The sequence below is a fragment of the Amblyomma americanum genome, chromosome 2, assembly GCF_052857255.1.
Source record: "Amblyomma americanum isolate KBUSLIRL-KWMA chromosome 2, ASM5285725v1, whole genome shotgun sequence".
In the NCBI taxonomy this organism is placed as follows: Eukaryota; Metazoa; Arthropoda; class Arachnida; order Ixodida; family Ixodidae; genus Amblyomma; species Amblyomma americanum.
The window spans coordinates 54045945-54070999 of record NC_135498.1 but is presented as its reverse complement, the minus strand read 5'-3'; the positions used below and the strand labels follow the sequence as shown (position 1 = coordinate 54070999).

The 25055-nt window shown below is 42.9% G+C and overlaps 2 protein-coding genes across 2 annotated transcripts in view; both read right to left on the bottom strand.

Annotated features, from left to right (window-relative positions):
* Positions 1-537: 537 nt before the first annotated feature.
* Positions 538-3314, bottom strand: LOC144121275 (uncharacterized). Its single transcript, XM_077654396.1, has one exon. It carries the CDS (start codon positions 2790-2792, stop codon positions 867-869), a length of 1926 nt encoding a protein of 641 aa, XP_077510522.1. The 5' UTR covers positions 2793-3314; the 3' UTR covers positions 538-866.
* Positions 3315-3990: 676 nt separating this feature from the next.
* The window catches only part of Lztr1 (Leucine zipper like transcription regulator 1), a 33817-nt gene continuing 12752 nt past the window's right edge, over positions 3991-25055 (bottom strand). The window contains exons 11-20 of the mRNA XM_077654391.1: positions 24404-24505; positions 21822-21966; positions 18537-18601; positions 17128-17244; positions 16572-16731; positions 14975-15153; positions 14024-14121; positions 10360-10465; positions 8334-8414; positions 3991-7364 (exon numbers count right to left, since the gene is read on the bottom strand). Of these exons, the coding sequence (XP_077510517.1) occupies positions 7173-7364; positions 8334-8414; positions 10360-10465; positions 14024-14121; positions 14975-15153; positions 16572-16731; positions 17128-17244; positions 18537-18601; positions 21822-21966; positions 24404-24505 (1245 nt within the window). The 3' untranslated portion in view covers positions 3991-7172. The remainder of the gene's footprint in view (positions 7365-8333; positions 8415-10359; positions 10466-14023; positions 14122-14974; positions 15154-16571; positions 16732-17127; positions 17245-18536; positions 18602-21821; positions 21967-24403; positions 24506-25055) is intronic.

Below are 25055 nucleotides of genomic sequence, written 5' to 3'. Positions count from 1 at the left end.
TTTTCTCTGCATCAAACCAATTGATTGCCCCTAAAATCTTTAGCCTTGGGGAACCGCAGTGGCTTTCAATAGGTGCCGAGGAACCTCGCATGTCTTAGGTTCCATCTCTTCTAGTCCAACATGTATGCAGAACCACGGCAGCTCAGGAAGTGCCCAAATTCAATCAATAATTACTCTCTGTGTAGCAAAACAATCTGCTATAAACAACTGCAGTATGAATGGAACCATAATAAAGTGAAGTAAAAATGGCAGTTGAGGCATGCATGGATTTAGGTGCTTGGAGAACCCCCAAAGTGCTCCAAGGTGTCCTCAGAACCCAGTTTAAGAACCCTTGATCTGAGCAGTCTGCACCGTTAACGGGAAGTAGTGCTTACTATATAGCACCATCTATCTAAAAAGGCATAACCATAGTTGTGCAATGAGAAAATGCACTGCCTGCAGTAGCACAGATGCTTGTCCTGTTAAGTCTCGTGATGGTGTAACTTGAATTTTTTCAGTTGCGACAAAAAAAAAAAAAAGATGAGTAAAGCTAAGACATTATGCACAGTACTTTATTAATGTAAAAACAGCAAGGTAGCTCATTAGGCTTGCTACAGACAATGGGTTACAATGAGTGCCCTAAGCAGACAGTGGGGAGGAGAGAGACTGGCAGCATAAGCTGCAATGAACATGAATAGTAATCAGAATGCCTTACTCTTTAAAAACAACAGCCATGAATGGTCAACAGTCTTTTGCGGCCAGTTCAATGTCAAGAAAAAAAGTTGCAGGAAGAAAGCTGAAAAGGTGCTGACAGAAAAAGCACAAACAGCAACCGCACACAGTAAAAGAAACATGGCTAGGAACAGTCCAGCAGATGAACTGTTCGTTCAAGCACTCGGAAGACAGCGAAAGATGTCTATCAACCGGACAATCGGGGTGATTCTTGACACCTGTTGCCACTGACGCAATGGAACGCGAACACCCTCTATATTCACGTAGGTATTGAGCGGGTCGCAGCCGCCAAATACAATGGTTGGTCTTCGGCGAGTTAATGCAGGGCCCCAAGTCCTTCTGGCATTACCTGCAGGAACCTCAACCATCAGGTAAGATGGGCTGGCAATTGGCTCCCGGTCCTTGAGGCTTGAACTGATTGATTTCTGAAGCAGGCGGTCAGATTCAATAAACTGATGTGCCGACCAAGAAGGGACATCTTCAACTGTTTCAACAGAGCTGGTCTGTTTAGAAACATCTTTCCCTCCTCCAACTGCACAATTGTCACCACTAGAGCTGGCGATGCTAATGTTCAAGACATCAGCAATGTCTTCTTTGTCCAGTTCTTTACCTTTCGGTGCTTTTTTAACCCTCTTGCTGAGCACAGCAGGTGGTGCAGACCCAGTCGTCAGAGCAGACTCTAACATGCTCATATTCCCCTTCACTTTCGTTAGCTCAGAGGCTCCATCCGACTCATCATGATCTTCATGCAAGCTTTGTTCAGCAGGAGTGCTGCCACAGCTATCTGCTGGAAGGTTCTGTTGCGTAGCTTTTCTCTTGGTCTTACTAGTCAAGCTAGGCGTCTTTTTCTTGTTCAAGGTCTCAGTATCTGTCGTGCAACTATGTTCAGAACCTTGCACATCTTGGTCCTTGTTATCTTTAGATGTTTTACCAGTTTCCAAGCTTTGTTTTGCTGACCTTTCGCTTAACCTCCTCTTACTTGGAGGCTCTGCTGACTGTACCCCGCTGGCCTTCTTCACTTGGCTGCGCTCAGTGACTTTCATAGTAGAAGTGGGTCCCCTAGTTGGACCGCTTCTCCTTTTTGCAAGAGGGCTATCACTTTCACTATCCGAAGCCAGCTTTTTGGCTTTGATTGCAGCTGTAGTTTTGCCCTCGGTACTCGTCGTTTTCTGCCTTTTTTGTGCCAGGGGAGTGTCACTTTCGCTGTCTGAAGTCAGCCTCTTGGTCCGGACTGCAACAGTGGGCTGATCTTCGGAACGCAACATTTTCCGCCTCTTCTGTACAAGTGGAACGTCACTTTCGCTGTCCGACGTTAAGCACTGCTTTGCATCCTGTTTCACAGGCGATGACTCATTAGAAGACGCAACAGAAGCCTCACTGCCATGGCGACGCATACGGACAGGGCTGGTGGCGTTGCTCTCAGCCAGCTTTTGACTGACTGTTCTTTGGCGCGAAGTCCTACGAGGTGACTGCAGAGCTTCGTCCGGTGCTTTTATCTCGCAAGTTGTGGCCTCTTTTGGATCAGCGTCTGCCTCTGCCAAATTAGGTTTCGCCTCTTCCGACTTATTGTCACTAGACCCGTCCGCAAGTTCTGGTTCTGCCTCTGGTTGTACGACAGCAGCACCAGTGGCACCCGAGCACTTGGAACTTTCCTGGCTTCCCAACTCGGTAGTGCCGCCGTTGGTTGCTTCCGCAGGCTTTTCGCCGTCCTGAGACGGAATATCACCAGTAAGAGGTACCAGGACTTCACCTTCTTCGCCGACAGGTTCATCGGTCAACACGGTGCTGGGCTCCGCTTCACTACGCGTGGCTTCACCAACGGTGCCGGGAGATGAAGCCAACGACTCTGTCTTGCGCTCCCATTGATCACTAGAATCACGGCAAACATCGGCAACAACTTCAGGAAGCGGTTCATCTTTTTTGGCTGTGGCGTTCAGCTCCGATATGATGTCTTCAATAGTTTCCCCGCGATCGCCATTACGTCCGACGCTCGATCCACTTGCGCCGTGCCCGACACTCAGGGGCTTGACGACCTTTTGCGGTGTCCCGTTGACAGCATCGCTATTCGCCGCAGATTCCATTGCTGATCAAACGTAGAGAATCGCAAAAGCGTATGATAGATGCAAAGTAGTTCCAATCAACCGAACAGCAAAAGTGCCTGCACGCGACACCAAGAATGGCCAAGAAACGATCTTCTTAGACTGCCCGAATGACGGACAGTCTACAGAGGAGCAACGTAACGGTTTGACGGTGAAGCGCAAAAGAATGCAGCAATTCAACTCACAGGCAGTAAAGTTAACGTCTTCAGCGGCCTGTAAACATGGTTCGCCGTGATGGCAGTTGTAGGGCCCTGCCAACGCAATTATGCGTACTATTACCTTGTGCTGGGCTCAGTCAAAGAGCCGCTACGACAGTGCTCACCGCACGCGCACAAGCAAAAGCAAGGTAACAACGCAGAAACTTATAGGGTAGAATTTAGCGCACTGCAACTTGCGTTTACTGCGTTGTATTCTTGCTGCAGCGCGGTAGCCGGCAGCACGATAGCACAGCCTAGTCCTAGCGCAGCGTGGCGCGCCGGTCGTGAAGCGCGTTTTTCTCAACGCCACCACGCCACCCTTCTCTCCTGAATGATTTTGTCGGGATTTGACGTTGGCAACGGGGGTCGTTGGACTAGTTTTACCGCGTATGCTGGGACAATGGCTTTGGTTTAGATAACTTTGTAGTTGACAAACTTGCTATTTGTCTCCGCAGTGCCCAATTAGTACGGCCACTCCATGCTTGAATCTCATCCCTCAATAATTTGGTTAGTTTGGTGCGGCAGACAAAAAAAAAAAAATTGGGCTGGAATCTTTTTTTTTTATTTATAAATGCTATAAAAGGGTACAATGAAAGAGGCCTTGCCAGTGTTTGTGATTATATTGGCGGCATCGCTCAAATAACCGCATTTAAATGGAAACGCGGTTGGAACAAGTTTTGCGTTCGTGTGGACGCGCTTTTTTTCTTTTTTAACGGCAGTTGCGACGTTTCATAGGTTGCGCAACGGAAGGTCAAAGGCTGCGCCGACTACGGCAACAAGGTCTAACCGGGGACACACGTCAATGGGACTTCGGGGTTCATGAAAACATGCTTTCGTAGCAGAATTATTGGAGCACAGATGCTCCAAGTAAATGAAGAATGCAGCAAGTACGCTTTTATTTCAACTGTAAAGAGCATAGGACACGCTGAACATTGGTTCCACCAACACATGTTATATATGTTTAAGAAACTGCAAACAATAACTTAGGGGTAACAGTATAGGCACTTTATTTCGTACACTTCAAAACAAATTTTCACAAGCACAAAAGCAGTGACCAAAATGCATATTTGTAGACATAAAAGAGGGTGATATACATGTAAATAACAAAAATGTGATGATGCAGGCAGAATGACATGACTTAGACAAAGCTGTGAAGTCCCCTCTCCCCAAGGCTCATATTGGTCCTACGAATTCCTGCTTTGTGAAGATTGGTTTATTGGTTTCTGGGGGTTTAACGTCCCAAAGCAATTCAGCTATGAGGGACCCTGTAGTGAAGGGCTCAGGAAATTTCGACCACCTGGAGTTCTTTAACATGCACTGACATCGCACAGTACACGGGCCTCTAGAATTTTGCCTCCATGGCAATTCGACCGCCGCGGCCGGGATCAAACCCGTATCTTTCGGGTCAGCAGCCGAGCACCATAACCACTGAGCCACCGCGGCGGCCTTTGTGAAGAAAACAGAAGCTTTCATACTTTACTGTTTGTCTAATCAAGGTTAACATTTGCTTAGCTAGCGCACCTTTCATCATTATTTCCCAGTTTCCTTCAACTACTACTCCTAGGTTTCCTTTCTATACAGCTGGCAGCATACATTGACAAGATGTGGGCTTGCAGAACAGAATTTATTTCAGTGAAGTCACGCTAGCAAATCATCTGAAAGGCCAGCAGGTATGACGGGACATGCATGCTGTATCTTCTGGTATCAATACCAGGCGAGGGGGTGCTAAGGAAGTGTTACGACAAATATGTTTTCGAGCGCATGCATCCCAGAAACTTCTGCTGCCGACTATAAATTTTTTTCGTTATGCGCCATTCTGTCTATACTTTAGTCTGATATACGCCGACGACTGCTGGTGGAAGATTAAATAATAATTCATGTACATAAAGGAGAAGCTGCAAGAAGTTGCAAGGCCTTGAAAAATTTGTTGCAGCAACCAGCCAAGTGGTCCATTAAATGCATTATACCCAGGGACAGCTTTCTGTGGCTATGCAATGGAAGCTACGAGGGCGAGGCGCAAGGCTTTCACAAGTGCGCTCTTATCACGTGCTTAAGGGGGAGAGAGATAAGTGTTTAAGCTGGCGGCGCATGCGCGCAGCTTCCACTGCATAGCTACAGAAAGCTGTCTCCGAGTATACAGTTGTGCTCGATATGACCTGCAACATACCGGCAGCGACTAGCATGATGTACGCCTCATAGTAATGGAATGTACCATTATAAATGCTGCAAAAAGCCATAGCGTTTGGCTTAGAGCTAGATGCATAACCTTACTCCACCACCGGGTTCAAGCTGTTTTGTGAAGAAAGCTCCGACCATATTCCACATGTTAAGTCTCACTTAGTGTGACTGTACGTCCCAACAAGGTGTCACCACATAGAAGCACCAAAGCAAAAACCTACTCTGATTCCTTGCTGTGGAAACTCTACCTGCTTAGTCTGAGTGTCAGAATTTTTGTACATTAATTTGTGTCAAACCTTGAATGCACAATCCACATGATTGTTCTAAATGACATGGCTGCTATCATTTTCACTCAAGAGCCGACAATTGAATACCCTCTGCCTGCGCTGCAGAGCAAGGTAATACATGATTTAATTTACGCTCTTCAAATTCCAAGCTTCACTTTGCACAATGAAGGCTGCAAATGCACTGATTATGGCTCAAAGACTTTCTGTGGCATATACTTCACTATGAAGCAATAGTTCACGATAAAATTAGTTATGCCATAACTCAACTATCTCTTAGAATCCACTTAAGATAATAACAAAGCAGAAAACTTTGAAAAAAAGAAAAGTGAGAACAGACACAAAAACTGTTTAGTCAAGGGCATACACATCTATGCAGCTATGTGTCACATTATATTCCTAAGGAGGAGATAAAAAGAAAGTGAGCCGTAAAATTTTAAGAAGAATATTTATAATATACCACGCCAAACTATACTGTTGCTAAATTAAAGCAAAAATTCTTGCCTACATGATGAGTGCTCCTGGCACCTCTCTTGACCACTAAGTGGCAAAAGCTGCATTTTCACCTGCAGTTTACTCTACTAGGTCAGGTTATCAGCTGTATCTATGAGCTACAGCTCAGCAGACAGATGCTATCGCACTCAACCAGTAAGCACAGCACTTTGTATTGATAAGGACATCCACAAAACTGTAGCTTTATATACTTAAAATGCTTTATAGCATCTTTCGATAGCCAAATGGTACCTTTTCTAGTTCTCTTGCGAGATCTTCTTCCAACATTTTTCCCCAACATATCCCCTGTCTTCATTTTGAAGATAACTTCACCTCTTACTGCTGGTCTTCACCAGCACTGCATTTTTTCTATTTTAAGTGTGCATCTCTTCCTTGCTCCTGCCCCCCTGCCTTTCAGCCACTTGATTTTCTCGACTTTTCACTGTGTCAGTAATAATTACATAGCCTTAGAGAGCTTTTAATCAATGCAGAGGATATCACCTTTTGTATATGTATGGCAAGCAAAAATAAAGCACAGGGGGGTCACTAAGCAATCACAAAACTTAAAAACCCATCTCCTGAAACCCTAATGTAATCAGCACCACCTGCAAACCACGGATCACACTTTGGTGCATTCTTACATGTTGCAATTCACACTGAGGTGTGGCAGAACAGGAGAGACAACCAGATCTTTGATATTCTCAGTAGGACACTGCGATATTTCTGCATTTGGCACATGGTAGTCATATAAATGCCACGAGCACTGTCAGCTCATGCGTTCAGTTTCAGCCACAGCTTTGGAAAAGGCTGCTTAGGTCCACTATCACAACAGAGTCTTGGCTCTGGTGCCAGACTTACACATCTCGGAGGGTCACTGCACGGTCTGCCCAAAGATATGTTCTGCCAACTGCAGTGAGAAATGCTATAGCAGAAGTGTCGTGAACACAGCTGGTTTGTTCTCCGACTTGAGGCTATAGTGGTGGCCAAGGTGTGCTTGCCACCAGTACAGCAATGGAGGGCCGTTATTGAGCTGCGGTTGTTAGCTTGGCCCATTTTTTCCCTTAACACGGCGTTACAAACCGGACACATATCGCACTTGTTTGCCATGCTGCCAAGAGCTTGCTGGCATGCTCTGCTGGCATGCATAAGCTATCAGTAAGATCAGCTCTTCCCTTTGTCTATTCACTAGCAGGGGATATTTCACTCGATGTTCATTTGCAGCCACTTTCATGATAAGGGCTCGGGTCTAGCACCAGGCTTGCAGATCCTGCAGAATCGCTGCACAGACTGGCTGATGACACGTCCTGGCAGAGTTTCGAATCACTCATGTCGTCTGCCAAGGCTTCGAGAATATCAAGCAGGAGATCTTTGCTCAGACTTCGTATCTTTGGCAATCTTGCAACCTGCACAAATTGTAATTAATAACGGTTGAACAAAACGCAAAGACATGCAGAGGTGAACACAGGTTACGCTTATCTGTATAAACAGAAGTGGCGACAGAACCTCAGCAAGCATAAAAACAGAAAAACAAAACTCAGCTAAGCAAAATTCCAAAATAAATGAGGCCATGTAGCCAGCTCCAGCTAGCTGCCAACATATACTCAAGTAAAATTCTTCAGACTATCAAAACATCCTCGTAGTTCACTTTAGCTAAATGAAATCATATCAAAAACTGTCCTCGCCCAGATTTCAAATTGTTGTAGTCAAATCTCACAACTATGAGGTACCGTATGGTGCAAAACACACGACCAAGGATGTGCACAGGTAATATACTCCGTTTCATACATCAGGTGCAACACTGTCAAAGCTAGAGCTCTTTTTTTGCACTGCCTGCATCCGCAACCAAAAAGTAGTACGTTCCTTGTGGTGAGCTAAACATAGTGAATGCTTTACCTGCAGCTTTACTACATGACACATGTGTCATGAGCTTGGTTAAATGCACTCTTACTGCTGACATGCTGTCGCTTTCTAGTGCCTTAGAGCACTTGGCCACTGAACAGGCACGGAGTAACACGGCTCCCTTTATTTTACCGTGAGGATTACTTCCGTACCTTTCACAGCGCTGCACCTGATGTATGAAACGGAGTATAGCAATAACAGATCGGCGTAGTCAGGTAAGAGTAAAGTAAATTTTTCACAACTTTTCCACTCAATTATAATATTTCAATATTAATCTATAATGCATTCCATGATAAATTTGTGATGAATCGTGCAAGAATAAAAAGAGAGGACACTGCAGTACGTGGGTATTCATGATAGTTTTATCAGTACCATGCAAGTGTAAAGCATAACAGAATGGGTCATGCATTCCTTGGGAGGGTTCTGAAGTAGAGACATTTCGTCTTGTGTACAAAAATGCATAGCTTGCTAACCTTTGGATAATGATGCACTATCAAGCTCAGGGCATGTTTCTTCATGTCAGTGGCTTGGATCCTGTCAGCTGCTTCCAAGATCTGGTCATAAAGGTAAAGAAAGCACAGTGTAAAGCCCCTCACTTGAGTCACCCCAAGAAGCCTAGTTATCTCTTAAAAAGAAACGTGAAACAGAAGAAAACACCAAGCTTAACTATGACAGTTGCACACTTAAGTTATACCAAGCAAGTCATGCGCTGGAAGGAAATGTTCACGAGGAATTACATACACCACCTACACAGGGTTCTGGGTGCACATTCTCACATAATATGACCCACACTATGCTGGCAGTGACTGTACAGTAGTAGGCAATTTGCAGCAATTCATGCTGTGCTGTAATACACCACACCAAACATGCAGGAGCAATGCAGAGAACCCTGCTTCTTCCGTTGGTGGCCAAATGCATGTCTCTTTAATGTCGACCCACACTGCTTCATGAAGTGAGCTCCAACCACAAGCCAGTCATAATAACTGTATCTCTGCGCACAACGGGAACAGTGCTGTGTTGTGCAGTATTGCAGTTTATACCACAAAGTGCCGCACGAAAATGTTAAAACTAGTGGTAACTCCAGCAATTAAGTCAGTTTGGTAAGGCTTGTCACGCTGAGGCATCTGAAGAATAAATTTTTTTGTCTTAATAGCATTATGTTTTTGCTTTCATTACTCAAATATTATTGCTATGCTGCTCTTCATACTGGCACTCATGAGGTTACTTCAAGTTTCAAAAAACGTACTGAATCTTTTTACACTTTGCTGCAGTGGTACTAACCTTCCTGTGAAGTGACTTTGAAAGTTTTGTTTTCCCTTAAACGAATTTTAAACTTTAGTGCAAATATGAAGATTTGCACCGTCATACCAAGCATCTCCTGTCAGCAGCTTCTGTGTTGCCTTTGGCGCTGTTAAGTGGAAGCCCACGGGGACAATGCCCCCCCCCCCCCCCCCCCCCCCCCCCCCCCCCCCCGCACCTGTTACCAGGAGCGATCATGCCCGCGGAGGAGGAGGGGGGGGGGGGGGGGGAATCGAGGAATGTACGTCAAGGCGTGACGCCCGCTTAGGGTGAGAGCCACGGGGGGGGGGGGGGGGAATCAAGGAATGTACGTCTCGAGGCGTGACGCCCGCTTAGGGTGAGAGCTGCCTCGCGACAGCCCACGGGGACAATACCCCCCCCCTCCCGCACCTGCTACCAGGAGTGATCATGCCTGGGGCGGGCCCTGGGCTCCGCCCACTAGTACATAGGATGCAATTGCTTTGCTATTGGTCTAAATTGGGCGAGAGCTAGATTACTCAAGCTCCGCCCAATTATCGAAGGGATTAAAACCCGCGGAAAACGACGACTTGGGACGAGCGCGCCGAGTCTCAAGCTCGGCCGTTTTTAACAGCCTTTTTTAAACAGCCTTTTTTTAAACTGCCTTTTTCTCACCTGCCTTTTTATGTCAGTGCCGTCTTTAATAAATAAGTTTTGCTTTGAGAAGTTGGAACTGCTGCCCCAACCGGCAACGTGTCGCCGGACGAAGACCTGAAGTACTCTTCGTACTGCTAAAAGCCGTTCCCATCGGTAGGAGGGCAAGAGGAAAGTTTAACTGGCGCCATGATGCAACGGAAAACGTTAACACAATGGTCGAGTTGTGAGGACTCCGATGGTTGCTATCACCCTTTTGCCATTTGTAATTTTTCTTTGCAAAATGTACATAGACATTTCAAAACTTCCTTGCTCCCTCAAATAAAGCAATTACCTTAACATGCTATTATCCTGAAAGATAGTCTCTAGTAGCACATCAAGCTACTTTTACATGTATAGTTCAGCTTCAGCTTCCCTCTTCCCCATTACAAATTGGGTTTTGAAAATAAGTGAAAAAAAAAAAAACTAACATTAAACCCAACAAAGTTACTTCACACACAAGACATCACGGCTCCCACCAGCCGAATTTAATCTATAGCACAGGAATCCAGAGAGGGTCAAAGTGCCAAAGCATGGCTTTTTGCTTACCTGAATAACATTTTCAAAAGTTACATTCATCTCGAGATTTTCCTTGCAGAAGGCCTGCAAGCGATTGTTTGTAAAGCCGTAGAAGTAAGGTGCCGAGAAGAGGTACCTGGAAAACCGCTGTCAAGGAAAACACTCCGCAAGCACACTTAAATACAGATAGTAAATTGCCATGCACAGCTAATACAGCACAATCTTGGTACAATCGATCCAGTTTCAACAGATATTCGAATATAGTGTGCCAATCTGCCATGCTTGTTTGGCCTTGTCTCTGCCATGGGCTTAACTTCATTTACTGTGGATTCGACTACAACGTATATTCGGATAGTATGGACCCGATTAGGAGGTCAATCAACTGGTTCACATTTTTGTACAGCAGACATTTCGGCAGCAAACGGTGTTACCTTTAAGTATTCCTTAGTAACATAGCGACGCATGGGAACAGCAGCAGTAATGGCCGTAGCTGTCATTTTATTATTACTATATATTACCACGTATGAGTTGGCTTCGAATATGAATCGCCCGATCCCCAACTAGCAGTACCCTCTTGGCAAAAAAATGAAAGAAAAAGCAGATTCTAAACACAAGTTGATGCTCCTCTCCCCTCAATGTCTACAGCGTGTTCCGCGGTACACAATTCGCGAACTTATGCTCGCTCAACTTTCATTCATCCATCTTCCGTGTAGCCGCCAACCTTCCTCTCAGCACTAACTTGGTGTACATACTCCCTGCAAGATGACGGCGGGACACACGCATGGGTTGGGACATCTCAAAGCAACAGCAATGGAAGCAATGATGTAATCACAAAGGCAAACGTCAGAGGCTAACAGAGATCAAGAATGATACAAACAGCGCACCTTCAACATTCAAGTATTCTCCTACAATTGATTAGTACTGTAGCAGCAAAGCAAACACAGCGAGCCCACAAACTGCCACCTGCTGTCGCTGCCAACAATGCTGTAGTTTTGGATTCCGACACGACATATGCTCCGGAATATGATGATGACGATGATAAAATTTGCACTCATGCCACCTCTAACTACGTCTGGGAAAGCGATCGTCAGCGAGAGCGCATTAGTTAAGTGCATTGATAGCTTTATGGGTGTACTTGTAAATGTTGGGTATGTGGCTACGGTGATGCACAGCACAAAATATTGCTGGCAGAACTGTTACACACACGAGTTAACGAGGTTTCTTTGCACACAGTACCCTGTGCATACTGACAGGACTGCGGGGCTTCGTTCGAATTGCCCAGAAACTTGCATTAGCGACGCTTTTTCATGTACAAAATTATGCATACATGGAGTGTGCGCATAATTCCAGTTCCAGCCTACCTGCGGGTAGTTATTGGAAAAAAAAAAAAGCACTTATATGCATATATATACAGTACATTTTGCCTCATGTGGCCTCATGCCTCATTTGGCCTCATGCCTCATGTGGCCTCATGCCTCATGTGGCCTTATGCCTCATGTGGCCTCATACCTCATGCGGCCTCATACCTCATTTGGCCTCATGTGCCCTGCCTCATGAGGCCTGCATTTCACCTCATGGCTGCGGCTGCCAGCCAGCGTGGCAACCATGGTGCAGGTGGTTTATTCTGTGCATTGTCCGCAAAGAACACAGGCCTTAGAGCAAACTTCAACCCTCTCACCATGGCACACATAACCAAATATGAACAACGGCAACTTGCTCAGCGTGGCAACTTCTTGAATGGTGGGGCATTGCATGGATCTCCTCTACATACTGGATCTTGGCTTGGCTCAAATCACTCTAAATTGAAAGCTGTTAGTCACTGAGCTTGTTTATGAGCTTCTTTCAGGAACGTTAAGACTGAATAAACCAGTTCTTGTCTGTAGCTGCGCACAGCTTTTAGGTCACTCTGGTTATAACTCTCACTTGCATGGCTGTGAACAGAAACCTGTTGTAACAGTATTTGGACTGTGTAGACTTCTTTTACAACAAACTGAATTCTAGGCCACTATTAAGGTCTGTTGTAATGAAATTACACTGCAAGAGTTCCACCGACAAGCAAAATGACACATGCAGCTCCTGGCAATCTTGTCTACGGCATGCTAACATTTTCCACAGATCACTGGGGCTATATTCCATGGCTTAGCGGGCTGCTTGAGGCGTTCTAAAACGCGAAATAGAGGCTACTCTATCTACAGCGACATATGCACAATAATAAGTTTCATGCAGTGAGCAACTGGTTTGTGCCGCCACTGTACTCCAAAGCAGACCATTTGCACCCTTTCAATAAGTTTTCCTGGAGCTGTATGGTACTAGACAACCACTAAGAAGCAGTTCAGGTAAAAAAAAAATGTTCAGCTGCTCAGAAAAAAAAGAATGCTACTCAACTCTCAACTCAGTCGCTTTCTTCCTTTAAGTGTATTTCAACAGACCTTTTCTGATTTGACCCGCTTTAAGGTATGGTGTGTGGGGTTTAAGGCAAATGTAACAGGGGATGCTAGAAAGTTAGGTGGGTGGATGAGATTAGGAATTTGCAGGGAGAGGCCTTTGTCCTGCAGTGGGTGTAGTCAGGCTGATTATATGATGATGTGTGGTGTTTAACGTCCCGAAACGACACATGGGCTATGAGGGATGCCATAGTGGAGGCCTCCGGGTTAATTTAGATCACCTAGGGTTCTTTAATGTGTATTGACATTGCGCAACACATGGGCATTTTTGCATTTTCTCTGCATCAAAAGGCGGCCACTGTAATCGGGAATCACGTGCCGAATGACAATGCCACTGAGCCACTGTGATAGGTTTGACACTCTTTAAGAATTCAGACAAATATAAAGTGCTTGACACAAGGATGGCTGCTGAGGTCACCCGACCTTCTTTCCAGCTTTCAATACTAACCATTTCTAAAATTCGTTTTAAGCCCTCTATGCCACAGTTGTATTCTTCATATTTTTTAAAATTCCGCAGAAAAACAATTTTTCTCCATACCCTGAGCTTGGCACATGATGGCCTTAGTTGCCTATGTGCTATAAAACATAACAATAAAATGCTTGACAAAGCTTACAAGAATCTGGTGAATGATATGATACACCCCTTACCACTCATATCTAGCAAAACAATAATTTTGGCACTGTACAACACAAACAATGTAAAGAAACAAAATAATATGCTGTTTTAAAGTGCAAGTTGCAACTAGGTTATAAAGTGCCTCATAATGGTGGACTCCGAATTTATTTTGACCCTCTGGGGTTTTTTTGACGTGCGCTCAAATGTCAGTGCATGGGTGCTTATGCATATTACCCCCATTTAAATGTGGCCTCCCACATCAGGAAGTGAGCCTTTGAACATTCAGCAGCAGAGCATGATAGCTGCTAAGCCACAACAGCCCGGACACACAAATGTGATTATCTTAACAGTATATTACCATAACGATAACCTGTCTACTTGCACACCCATACTCATCTCACCATACGTCACAGCTCAGGGTGCCAAGGCACTTTGCCACAGCAAACTAAAATTGATATGAACTGGGACTGATCCCCCACCCTGAAGAACATGTTTTAACCACACCATTACCGAGACAATGCAGCACTAGGAATTCTGGCACATGGAGCGTACCTCAGCATATCTGAAAATCAGCATCACAGCTAAGCACGGAAACCAGAGCCACTGCAAAGGTTCTGCCCTAATGCAAGGATACAAGGAATCTTCGGGTGGCATGCTGACATCGCCGTAGTAGATGTACCTCAGCAGAGTGTTGAAAGACTGAAGAGATGGAATCATCTCACCAATAGCAATCTGAAATGTGCAGAAAATTTACAAAGGTGCTCACTCCGAAGTAACAATGCATAGCAGTTTCTTTCCCCTCACAGACTTCTTCAATGATCTGAAGTAAAATAAAACATGGTGTGCAATTATCAGATATACTACACTCTGGCGTGCTTGCAACTTCTGCTGTGCCAAAGCAAATGCTCATGTCATATTTCAGTTCCTTTTTCAACCTGGACAAAACGTTTTTCGAACACTAAGCACTTTTGTTGAACCCACTCCTCTCACCGCTCAAGGACGTCTCAGATTACACCCTTGCATTGTCCTCGGCCTCCTTCCTGCTCAGTACAAATAACAACATCAAATATACTAAATGCGTAGAAGAAACACAACTAGTATGGAGGACTTTATGCAACGTGCCACACCATTTACATTCGCAGACACGACTTCACTGTTTGATCTGCACTTCCTCACTTAGACAAATGACAGCAATAAATGAGGGCAAACTGAACAGCAAACGATTCGGTAGTTTTGGATTCCGGCGCGCGCCGGCAGTTACTGGAAGTTTGCTCCCATAACTGTTTGTCCATGAAAGCGACCGCAAGCAGGAGTGGGCCGGGTAAATGGCACACAATTCACCCCCTCGCCACTCGCACCTTTCGTAGCCACACACGGCGAAGCGGCCGCACCAACCTTCCCAAGACTGCTTTGCGCACACCTGTGTACCTGCTGGTGGTCTGGCGCAGCAGGCAGCGCAAAGTGTTCGAGTAAAGGTTTCTTTTTAAATAACCTTGGTAATAAATTAGGGGTGCACAAATTACGCAAGGGTGTGAATTAAGTGAGTAAATAAGGTATATCTGGACAATAAAGCCGAGGTGCTTACATTCACTGTGTTGTGGTCTGGCATGAAAGACCTGAACATGGCTTCAAAGTAGCTGCACCGAGCCACGAGCACTGACTTGTGCGCTGGGATAGGGTGCCCATCAAGCAAAAGAGTAATGTCACAAAACTCTCGACCCGTCTCTTTCAGGAATATCTCCATGTCTTGCTCCAACGTTGTGCCTGCAGTGATGAGTGGGTTCATCAGAGAGATTGAATAACAGCGTAAAAGGATATACAATTTTAATCCTTCTGCGCACACCCCAATAGTAATTTTTTTACTGTCTGAACATGTACTAGTATCATACAGTAAAGGTTATTATAGCAATGTTTCCTTTCAATGACAATTCATAAAAGCTTGTTTCCTACACCACTCTATGTACAATTAAAGAACATACACAACACACGACATTTCATATACACAGCACTGAATTTGACATGAGTTGTCACTGAAAAGTGAAATAAATATAGGGTAATCAAAACAGGACATGAAAAGAGAGTTAGGTTGATTAAGGTTAAATATAATTTCTTTTCAATCCTGGCACCACTTTACGAAACCACACAGTTCCAAGTATGGTGTTTCAAACGTTGCTGCAATAGCAGTTACAAGTGCCCTATCCATAGCAAATAAGAAACAAAGGCAAGAATATGCAACAAATGAATGATCCATGTCAGCCATTTTGTTTTCAGACACTTGGTTTTCCTTACCATATTATAGTGACTTTATGTAACTTGCAACTATAACTACCATCCTCGTTTTTGACCTAGCGTTGAATCTTCCAGACACAAACAAGCAAGACCGGCCACAATTTGAAAAAGAAAAGAAAAAGTGGGGAGGGGGGGGGATCCTACATACTCAATGGAAACAATGTTCTGTTATGTTTATTTTTATAATTTGTTTTGGTAAAAGCTAGCCACTTACGGGGCAAACCTATTCTCACAAAAGCACACACACACTTGCCCATGCTTGGAACCTGTCAAGATCTGAATGATCACTGATTTTTCACCCTGCTCTACCATCTCCTAGACCTTCCCATATAACTCACTGCATCATTGTGAGCAGTCCCAAACATTAAAGAATTCCACGTGTGTATAATCATCACAGTTCCAAAAATAAAGCGGGCACACAGTGTGAATATCTACTAGGCAATACATCCCATGTAATGAAACAAAAAACAAGATCTTGTACAGGTGCGGAAAAAATATTACGGGAAGGGCCTCGGCATTAGAAATTATCTAATGTGTTGTGCAGAGAATATATGAGGTTTTTTGAGTTCATGCGCGAGTGCACCAGCAGCACATGCCGAAATACGTGGAAAGTACTTTCTAATTTTCTTTCGGTAAGGCGTGACAAGAGTTTTATCTCTAAAGCATGCTCTGTAATATTATGGCCGGGACAAACTGACAACAGTGAAGTAAACACAACTAAGCCTTACAGCCTGGAAGTTGCATTTACAGTTACCTGTTATGTTATTCCGTCTTAGCTGCAACCTCACATTTGCCATTTCCCACACCTTGAATCATGACACACTCTAACATCCTTAAATGGCACCTTTAAAGGTTTATTGGTGATAATAAAGCCAAAAACTTGAACTGCTTGCCTGCATAGTCAAACAGTGGCTCAAGCAATGAGCGTACAGAGGGCATCTGCCGTCGCCGTATGATCTCCACCATGAGCGGCTGGGCGATGGTCTCAAACTCCTTGCTCATGACAATCTGGTTGTAGGTGCTTTCCTTCACAATGAACTTCAGGCAGAACTCCTACATGCAGGAGTCGCACACAGATTACAAAAAGGTCATAAGGCACCAGGAATGGTGGTACATCTGGCAAAAGATTTCTTCTAGCACAACCCCGATGCAAAGAACCAAAACATTGTGCACCTCAAAATGTTCTTATAGACAATACCATTGAAGAAACAAAATTACGTAAGCCTTTCCTCTAAAGCTTGATTTAAAGCACTCGTTTTGCTAAAAGCAGGACCTCAGAAACAAAAACAGTCACGCTAAAAAATACAAAAAGCCATCTCAGGACCAGAAAAATGCAGCAACAGTATAGAAGCACAACCTGTGCCCAGAAAATTAAGCAAAAATTAGATGAAAACAAAACAATACCACGATAGTTTAAAGAGATTAATGCTCGCTGCACCATCCACCAACCTTGATGAAGTCTAGTCGGAGGTCAGATGCATTTTGCAGGGCAACGAGGACATTACGATGGTTGATGGCTGCTTCAAGATACTGCACACACAGATGTTCCAGGCGCCTCATGTGGAACTGTCAATGCAACAGACAGGGCTCGTGTGAATGTGGGCTGGCCCTACCCCTGTTGCGCGAACCACACACCATAACTCAGCAAGCGACAGACAGCAAGGAATATACAAATGTAAAGCCACACAAGCTTTAGTAGATGTGCAGGCAATGTTAGAAAGAAGGAGTGATGAGGGGACGTGCACTAGAGACGCCTGGCGGCGCAAAATACAAGTGACAAGTTTCTGCTCCCACATAACCTTGCTCCACAACTGACATGACTCCAAGCGATATTGGATGTCACAACAAATCAGTTGCAAGAGAAAGCGATATTTGTTGCCTATAAACATGACCAAAGGAGGCCCAAAACACATATCTACGAGTACCAGTTCCAAGCCTTGTTTGAACTGTCCACAGCCCCTTTATTGAGAGATTCTGCAACACTACTTTTATTATGACTACAACTAAGACCCCTAGTTTCTTGCCATTCCATAATTCCATGAGAAATAGCAGATTTTAGCATCTTTAGTGGAACTGTGAATGAGTATCCACAATCTTTTCTTTTATAGTGCTTGTGGATGTCAGAGGAATACTAGAATGATGAGAATGTGATTTAATTGTCTGAATTCTCTTCGAACACAGAGAATATAGTAATGAATTAATTTTTGCTAGCCATGACAAGCTTGATCCCCAATTAGCTCAAGCAAGCTAGTGTGTCAAGCATTGCTGTTGTGGCAGCCACGTGGCCACACGCATCTGGCACGTATCAAAAGCAATACTACTACATTTGCGCAAATATAAAGGGGTTTGTTTTGTTTTTTCTTGAATCAGCTGCTTCCGAAAGCACCTCGTGTTGTATTTGGAAATACGAATATGGCGAGTTTTTTTTCCGCGCTTCTTGAGACATCCACAGTCAGCTCACCCACTAGGCTCATGAACTGCGAGGAAACGTCAATTTGTTTTTACTTTGACTTGGTCAGTGACTGTAATCTTTTGCTTCTACTAATGCCTGACCAGACGAACTTTCGTCGAACCCTTGACTATGTGAGGAAAAGCCAACTCTCAAATACTTTGGGCCATCGAGGCAAAGCGCATGGCCTCTTCTGTGCGAAAGGGCGCAGGCATTAATGCGCGGGAGGCTCCCCGCGGAATACTGCAGATTTTTTGTTCTCAGTCAGTGGAATTTTAAGATTTTCCGCCGCAGAAAATTTGGGGGCCTTAATCATCACATATAGCTGGCAAATCAGATTATTTACGGTACCAAAAACCAATGTCAAAGCAGAGATATGGCACCAGAGTTTTGAATAATTCGAGCTAACCTGGACAGCCAGTCTGTAAACATCCATCATGAGAAGTACAATGCGATCACTCATTGGGTCTCGACCTGAATTGGGAAGGAATAAGAAAAATGCAAGGCACAGGACTCTTGGAGGTGCTGAGACAGGTTCTCAAGTGCATTCATCATTTTTCAGGAGTGCTGAAAGAACAAACTGAAAAAATGTGCAGCTTGCAATTGAACCTCTACCTTCTGACTTCATACATTCGGGTGCTTCAAGGTATGAGGCCACTTTTTCAGAAAAAATATCTTTAATAGCAGATAAAAATACAAAATTAGTTGCCTTTCTTAAGAAGGGTGTCCTTTCATCCTAATAAAGACGTTAAAACAGATGAAAAAAAAATTAGTTTATTTTTATTTTCTAAAAATATACTAAATGTACATTGTAAATGTCATTGCAAGTGAAAATGTTTTAGCTGTTATACACATAAAGACAGGAGGTGTGCCATGCTCAAAATAACTATGATAATATGAAATGTCATTGCACAATAGTGGAATGAAAAAAAAAATGGTTTCCTACAGGCATTTTTTTTAAAAAGCACCGGTAGAAAAAAGTGCACCAATTTTACTTTTGTGGTTCACTGTACAGCTAAATACATAACAAATAAGGGGACAAAGTTTAAATAAAAAAAGGGATAAAGTTTGGGTCGCTTGTGTAAGAAGGAATAAAAAAAAATGACTTTCGAGAAAAAAGAGAAAGAAAATTAAGAATACCTACAAATGCCACAAACCAATTTTCAGGATGGTTAAAATTTACCATATTTTTAGCTCAGGTCCTCCACAATCCTCTAGTCCTCCACAGTTTATTTTGCTTGTGTGGCAGCTCACCTTTTTTTTACTTGTGTTTTTTTTTTCCGGCATCAGCAGACCAAGAGAAAGATTTCCAGGTGTGCTGTTGGTCACCTCTCAGGCAAGCTTTCTATGTGTGCGGACCAGATTTGATCCCAATGTGCTCCAAAATGCCTACCACACCTTTGTCACCATCTTTGAAATAACACTTGTTATTTTGCAAACTAAACTTGAATGATGGTATCCTGACATATCCATACAATGTGCTCCATACGTCTTGCATCGATTTTGTGAGCATATTAGTCATTAAATACAAACAAAAATAGACATAGATAGTAAGAAACAGTTAGTGTAAGTCTAGGCTAAAAAATGAACAGGAAAAATAATTAACAACGCAAAAATTAGGTTTTTATTTAGCTAGAAGACTTCGTTTCAGTTTCACGAGATCCGCATGTGTTACAACTTTGGCTGTATATTTGCTATGAGCGTTAATTAGAAACGTAACTTTATTGCAGTTCATTCGGGACTGAATCGGCATTTTGATGTATCAAAGTTTGAGAAATTGAACTTTATAGAAAATATTGCATTTTAAAAGTGGCCTCATACCTTATGAGTGAGGTGCATACGAAATGACCACATACAACTTTCAGACTAATATTAGTAATTCAGCAATAATTAAACTGGGTATCAAGGCAGCAAGGCTAAGGTAAATTAAAATTGTTTTTTATCCAGTCAACATGCATACTTATTTTTTGTCTTCTCAAAAAATAAATCATCAAAAATAAGTTTTGTCTAGTCAACATACAAACCTATTTTTTGTCTCAAAGCAAATAAGGATATTTTTTTAACAGCTAATTTTCACTGACTGCCTATAATTAATGTTAGCACAAAATACAATTTCAGACATACCAAAAAAAACGAGCATCTGCCCATGCTCCAATAAGCAACCTCCCCGTTTTTTCTTGAGATTCTGAATTTTCCTAAAAACGTGAGCTAGCACCCATGCGAGTATATGCTAATGTCCGGGAGAAGTTCAATAACACCCCAATGACACATCAAGCACCGATTCTTTGGTACCACCGCGAAGGTTATCGCGGAGGGGGGTGAATGCAACAATGAGATCATTCAGGCGATATGCCGAAGTTCAAGCACATGCAGTTTCTGAAATAAAGCTTGGGAGGGCATTTTCTCTAGATTTTATGTGTTTACGCATCTTCTGTGTTATCGCTATCTGCTTCAAGAAACTTCGAGTACAAGTTCAGAGTATCCAGACAATGTTCATTGCTTTTCATGTGTGTTTGAATGCACCTTTTTCAAAAAAACATGTGCTTTCAAAGTGGCTGCTTGTATTTCCTGCATTTTAACACAACTTACGACATTATTACAAAAGCTCTGATAGCCGAATTTCAGGTGACATTGACTGTGACAAAAGAGATCTACAATAGAATTTCAATTATACAAACATGGTTGATATGAATTGGGGAATGATGTGAATTTCCCAGCCAGAGTGCGTTTTGTACAATGTACAAAATTTTGGATGTTCCGAACACTCTCCCACTCCACTATTGATAACACAAATGCGCCAGCTGCGGCAACACCCTCAAGCACCAACTGATGTCTGTACATCACAGAAGCCATGATTGCTAGTCACGCAGTATGTACAGGGAGCAGTGAGCGGCGGCGTGTGACCAGCACATCAATGACGTGAATGGCTGTGGGCGTGCAGACTGCACATCACCGATGTCGCCAGTCACAATGTACGCCTCGCAAGTAGTGAGCTGTGGACGCGTGGCCATAAATAAAATCCCGTCAGCCGTAAACAGACCTGCGTGAATGCGTTTCTCATGCTTCTGCATGTGGATTTTGCTCATTTTGGATGATACAAATTTTTAAGTGAGCCCGCCGTGAGATTCATATCACCGAGATTCTACTGCAATTCATTCGGCTTGGTCATGCTGTCTTAGTTAACAAAATGGGTCACTGACTCAGCCAAACACACTCAAAACATGAAGAAAATGACTTTGAGATCTACTACTGCATCACGGAAGTTGTTCATTCAAGCACTCTAAGAAGGATTTAAAACTCCAGAGAGCAGCCATATGGTCTAATAGTGCCTCATAATGCTTGCGTAATAACATACACCTGCTATCATAATATAACTTGGGGCATCAGACTATTACACCAATGTCACACAGCCAGCCTACTCAGACCACTCGAGCACATCAGGTTAAATTTGAGTGCTTGCACAAGAAACATCCAATTGTGTCAAGCAGATTTAAGTTATTTTTCAGTCCCGGTTACGAGAACTCTACTATACACACGTCAAAAATCTTTTAAAGCTCTCTCAATGCATAGGGACAAGTATAACTGTCACAAAGAAAGTATGCAAAGAATAAAGCAATTAAATATTTTTCCTGTAAAACATTAACAAACAAAGGCGAGTATTCCATCAAATATTTTGCACAAGAAGCAGACTCACTCTTTTTTGTGGGGTCAATTCGATCTGTGTAGATGTACGTAAGCACAAGTTCAAACGCCTCTGGCACAGCATCTGGTAACCGCACCTGAAGCATGGCTGATGCCTGTGTTGCTCCGCTGGCCACCCATTCCAAATTGGCTTCAGCCTGTGCACAGAACAAAACAGACCCCTGCATGCACAGACATTTCCATTGGTCTGGCGTGTTCATAATTCAAACAAAGGATGCCCGCTAAGTTTTCCCCCTGGACGGAAACTAGTTTTTCAAGTGATGCAGCTGAAAGGCGCTATGTTGAAAAGAAAGTTTGAAATGTTCTATATCCCAGGATCCCGCATAGCCCCTAGTTCAATTTAGTCCCTACTAGAGGCAATACACACTGGTCAGTGAAGCACTAGCCTCTGCATGCTGTTATAGCCCAATGATGACAGTTCTACGTGACACCAACAACATTCTACACTGGCGACCTCAGCTTTGAACTAAAGTGCATGCCCTTTAGATAACCCTCACCTTCTGAAACAGCCAGAACTTCGCAACGCAATGTCCAGGTTGTGAGGTGGGTGAGGAAGAACAGCTACCCTCATTCTTGTGTACAACAAAAAGCACGGACTAGCACAGTAGTGGCATCAGTGCAATGCTTCCTGTGCAGAACATATTGACAAATGAAGTGTTCATGGGAAAGAGTGAATTTGAAACTTTTGTTTGAATGGTACATCTTTCAAGTCCGCCTGTTAATAAAAGTTACAGCCCAGGAAGCAAAACTTATAGAAAGCCCCTTGCGTGTTAACAATTCCATGCTTAAAGACTAGAAAAGTTTCATCCAAAACACTGAACTAGAAGAAGGAGCTTAATTATTACGCGTTATGTAGGAAGTATAAAATTGCCATAAAAATCAGTATTTAAAAGTAGAATGCAGCAGTTTTTCTCTATTTTTTTTTGTACTGTGATGTTTGTATATTTTAGCCATGCAATCAGTTCACAATCCCTGTACTCTTCAGCGTAAGAAGAGAGTATTCTTCCATTCTTTCTTATAACATAAATCTCGAGTGGTTATATAAACCTGAAAAAAGTGGTGTTTGGTTATCATAAAGAACATGCAGAATCATCATTCCTCTCACTGAACATGGCTAAATATGCAAACATAAAGTGTTGAAGATTTCTGAATTCGTGCTGCAAAAAGGATTCCAGACCAGATTATCAGTTGCCATATCTGGAACGTGAAATTCTATAAGTGCTGGATTAAAACATATATGGTAAAAAATGTGCTCTAAACAGTTGATGGAAAAGTGCATAATCAGTTAATCAATCAGTCAGTCAAACAATCATAATTTTTATGAAATATGTTTCACCTATTTTTCCACAAGCAATAAACAAGTTTTATTTACTTTTTCAACAAGCAAAACACTGTAAAAGCAATAACATATTTGAAGTTCAAATGGGAATCAAAGAGGCATCACACATCTCAGGAATGAAGTAAAAACATCAATAATACATTCCAGTTGATATAAACACAAATGCAAGTAACAAGAATTAAGTATACCCAAAATCAGTCAGAAAATGCATTTTTTGCTTTTTTACACTAAAATGCGAAAATAAACCCTTACACACCCTTTCTATTAGGAAAATGTGCTGTTGCTCCAAGAAATAAAATGTGCAAAATTTTGGAATGGTTCACCAGGGCCACAAAATTTAATCTGTTAAAAAGTTCGTCATTTCTACCTTTCAAAATCCTTATGCCTAACTGAGCATGGCCCCAAAATATTTTGTCATCGCATTTATCATGCAGATAAAACAAGCACCCAAAAAAAAAAAGCTTTTCCAAGGTCAGTCAGGGTTAACGCTATAACTACTACAATACAGTTGGATACTTCGCTGACCTCAGTATGCAAACGAAAAAATGACAATGTAAAGTAATCAAGTCATAAGTTGTCATTGAATAAGCATACTATCGCAGCCAGAATCAACAGGCAAGCAAATGTTTTCAGCTATAAAAATTCAGCACCAAGTGAAGTGAGCTTGTGGCTCAACATTTGATGTAATAGAGAGAGGCGGTGCATTTTTTTCTCACTGGAGTATAGCAATTAGCCTAGGTCACCAAAGTATACACCTAAAAGCTGGTGCAAGGCAGTCTTCAAAATAAAAGAGTTTTGCAGTATAATTTCAGATAGAAATAAAAGATCGAACTGTCTTGTTTAATGTACTCAGGAAGGCTTCAACAGGAAACATGTCATTTATAACTGAAAGCACAACCTCTCTTGTGCTATTTATCTTATCCGATTAATAGCTCATGGTCTAAAGATAGCGTCAGCATTACTCTTGATGCATGTTTTGCATAATGCTTTCAGGAGCTGCCTTATTTGCCAAATATAGCTTACTGAAATGAGACTTGGGATGGCTGTGACATTTGCTACCAACAATCATAAGTCTCATTTACCAAGGAAACTGGAATGCACCCTCCGCCTCCACTCCCACATCTAAAAAATCATACAGTATGGGTACTCTGCAGGCAACACACTACCGGCAGCCACTCTGAAGGCTATGCTTCTGAACAGCTGCCTGGTGACTGCTGGCGAGATATGCAGCCTACCTGGGCTATTGCTTGAGCTTCTCGGGCTTTGCGGATCTTGTCACGAAGCCAGGTCGACCGGGCGGCCACGAAAGCAACATGAGCCACAATGGAGACTTCCTCCTGCACAAAATGAGCTTTTGTTTTTATACCAAAGAAAAGATACAGATGTTGTTTGATGAAGATCAAATGACAATCCAGATAGCACTTCACTGTGGCTTTGTGTTAGATCTGACCAAACATTTCTGGCCTTTTTATTTCTTTTCCTTCCTCAGTTTTTGTTTTAACATGAAGGTTAAGTTCGGCAAGGCGTTCGACAAAGTTCCTCATGATAAATTAATTCTAAAAATGAAACATATTGGCATTCCTGAGATTTTCATAACTTGGATAACCGCATACTTAAAGGACCGCAGGCAGTTTGTTGATGTTGGTGGACAATGCTCGGGCTCTCTTTCAGTTTCATCCGGTGTACCACAGGGAAGTGACTTGGGCCCTCTGCTTTTTCTTTTATATATTAATGACATTGTTCAAGTAATTAGCCCATCAGTGCATATTAGATTGTTCGCAGACGATTGTATATTATTCAAAGAAATTACTAATAGGGATGACCAGAATGTTTTGAACAATGCTGTGAACAATGTTTCGAAATGGTGCGACCAATGGGGCATGGTTC

Bases quoted from the DNA above. Each gene is read 5' to 3' on its own strand.
- LOC144121275 (XM_077654396.1), bottom strand. From the start codon at position 2,792: ATGGAATCTGCGGCGAATAGCGATGCTGTCAACGGGACACCGCAAAAG.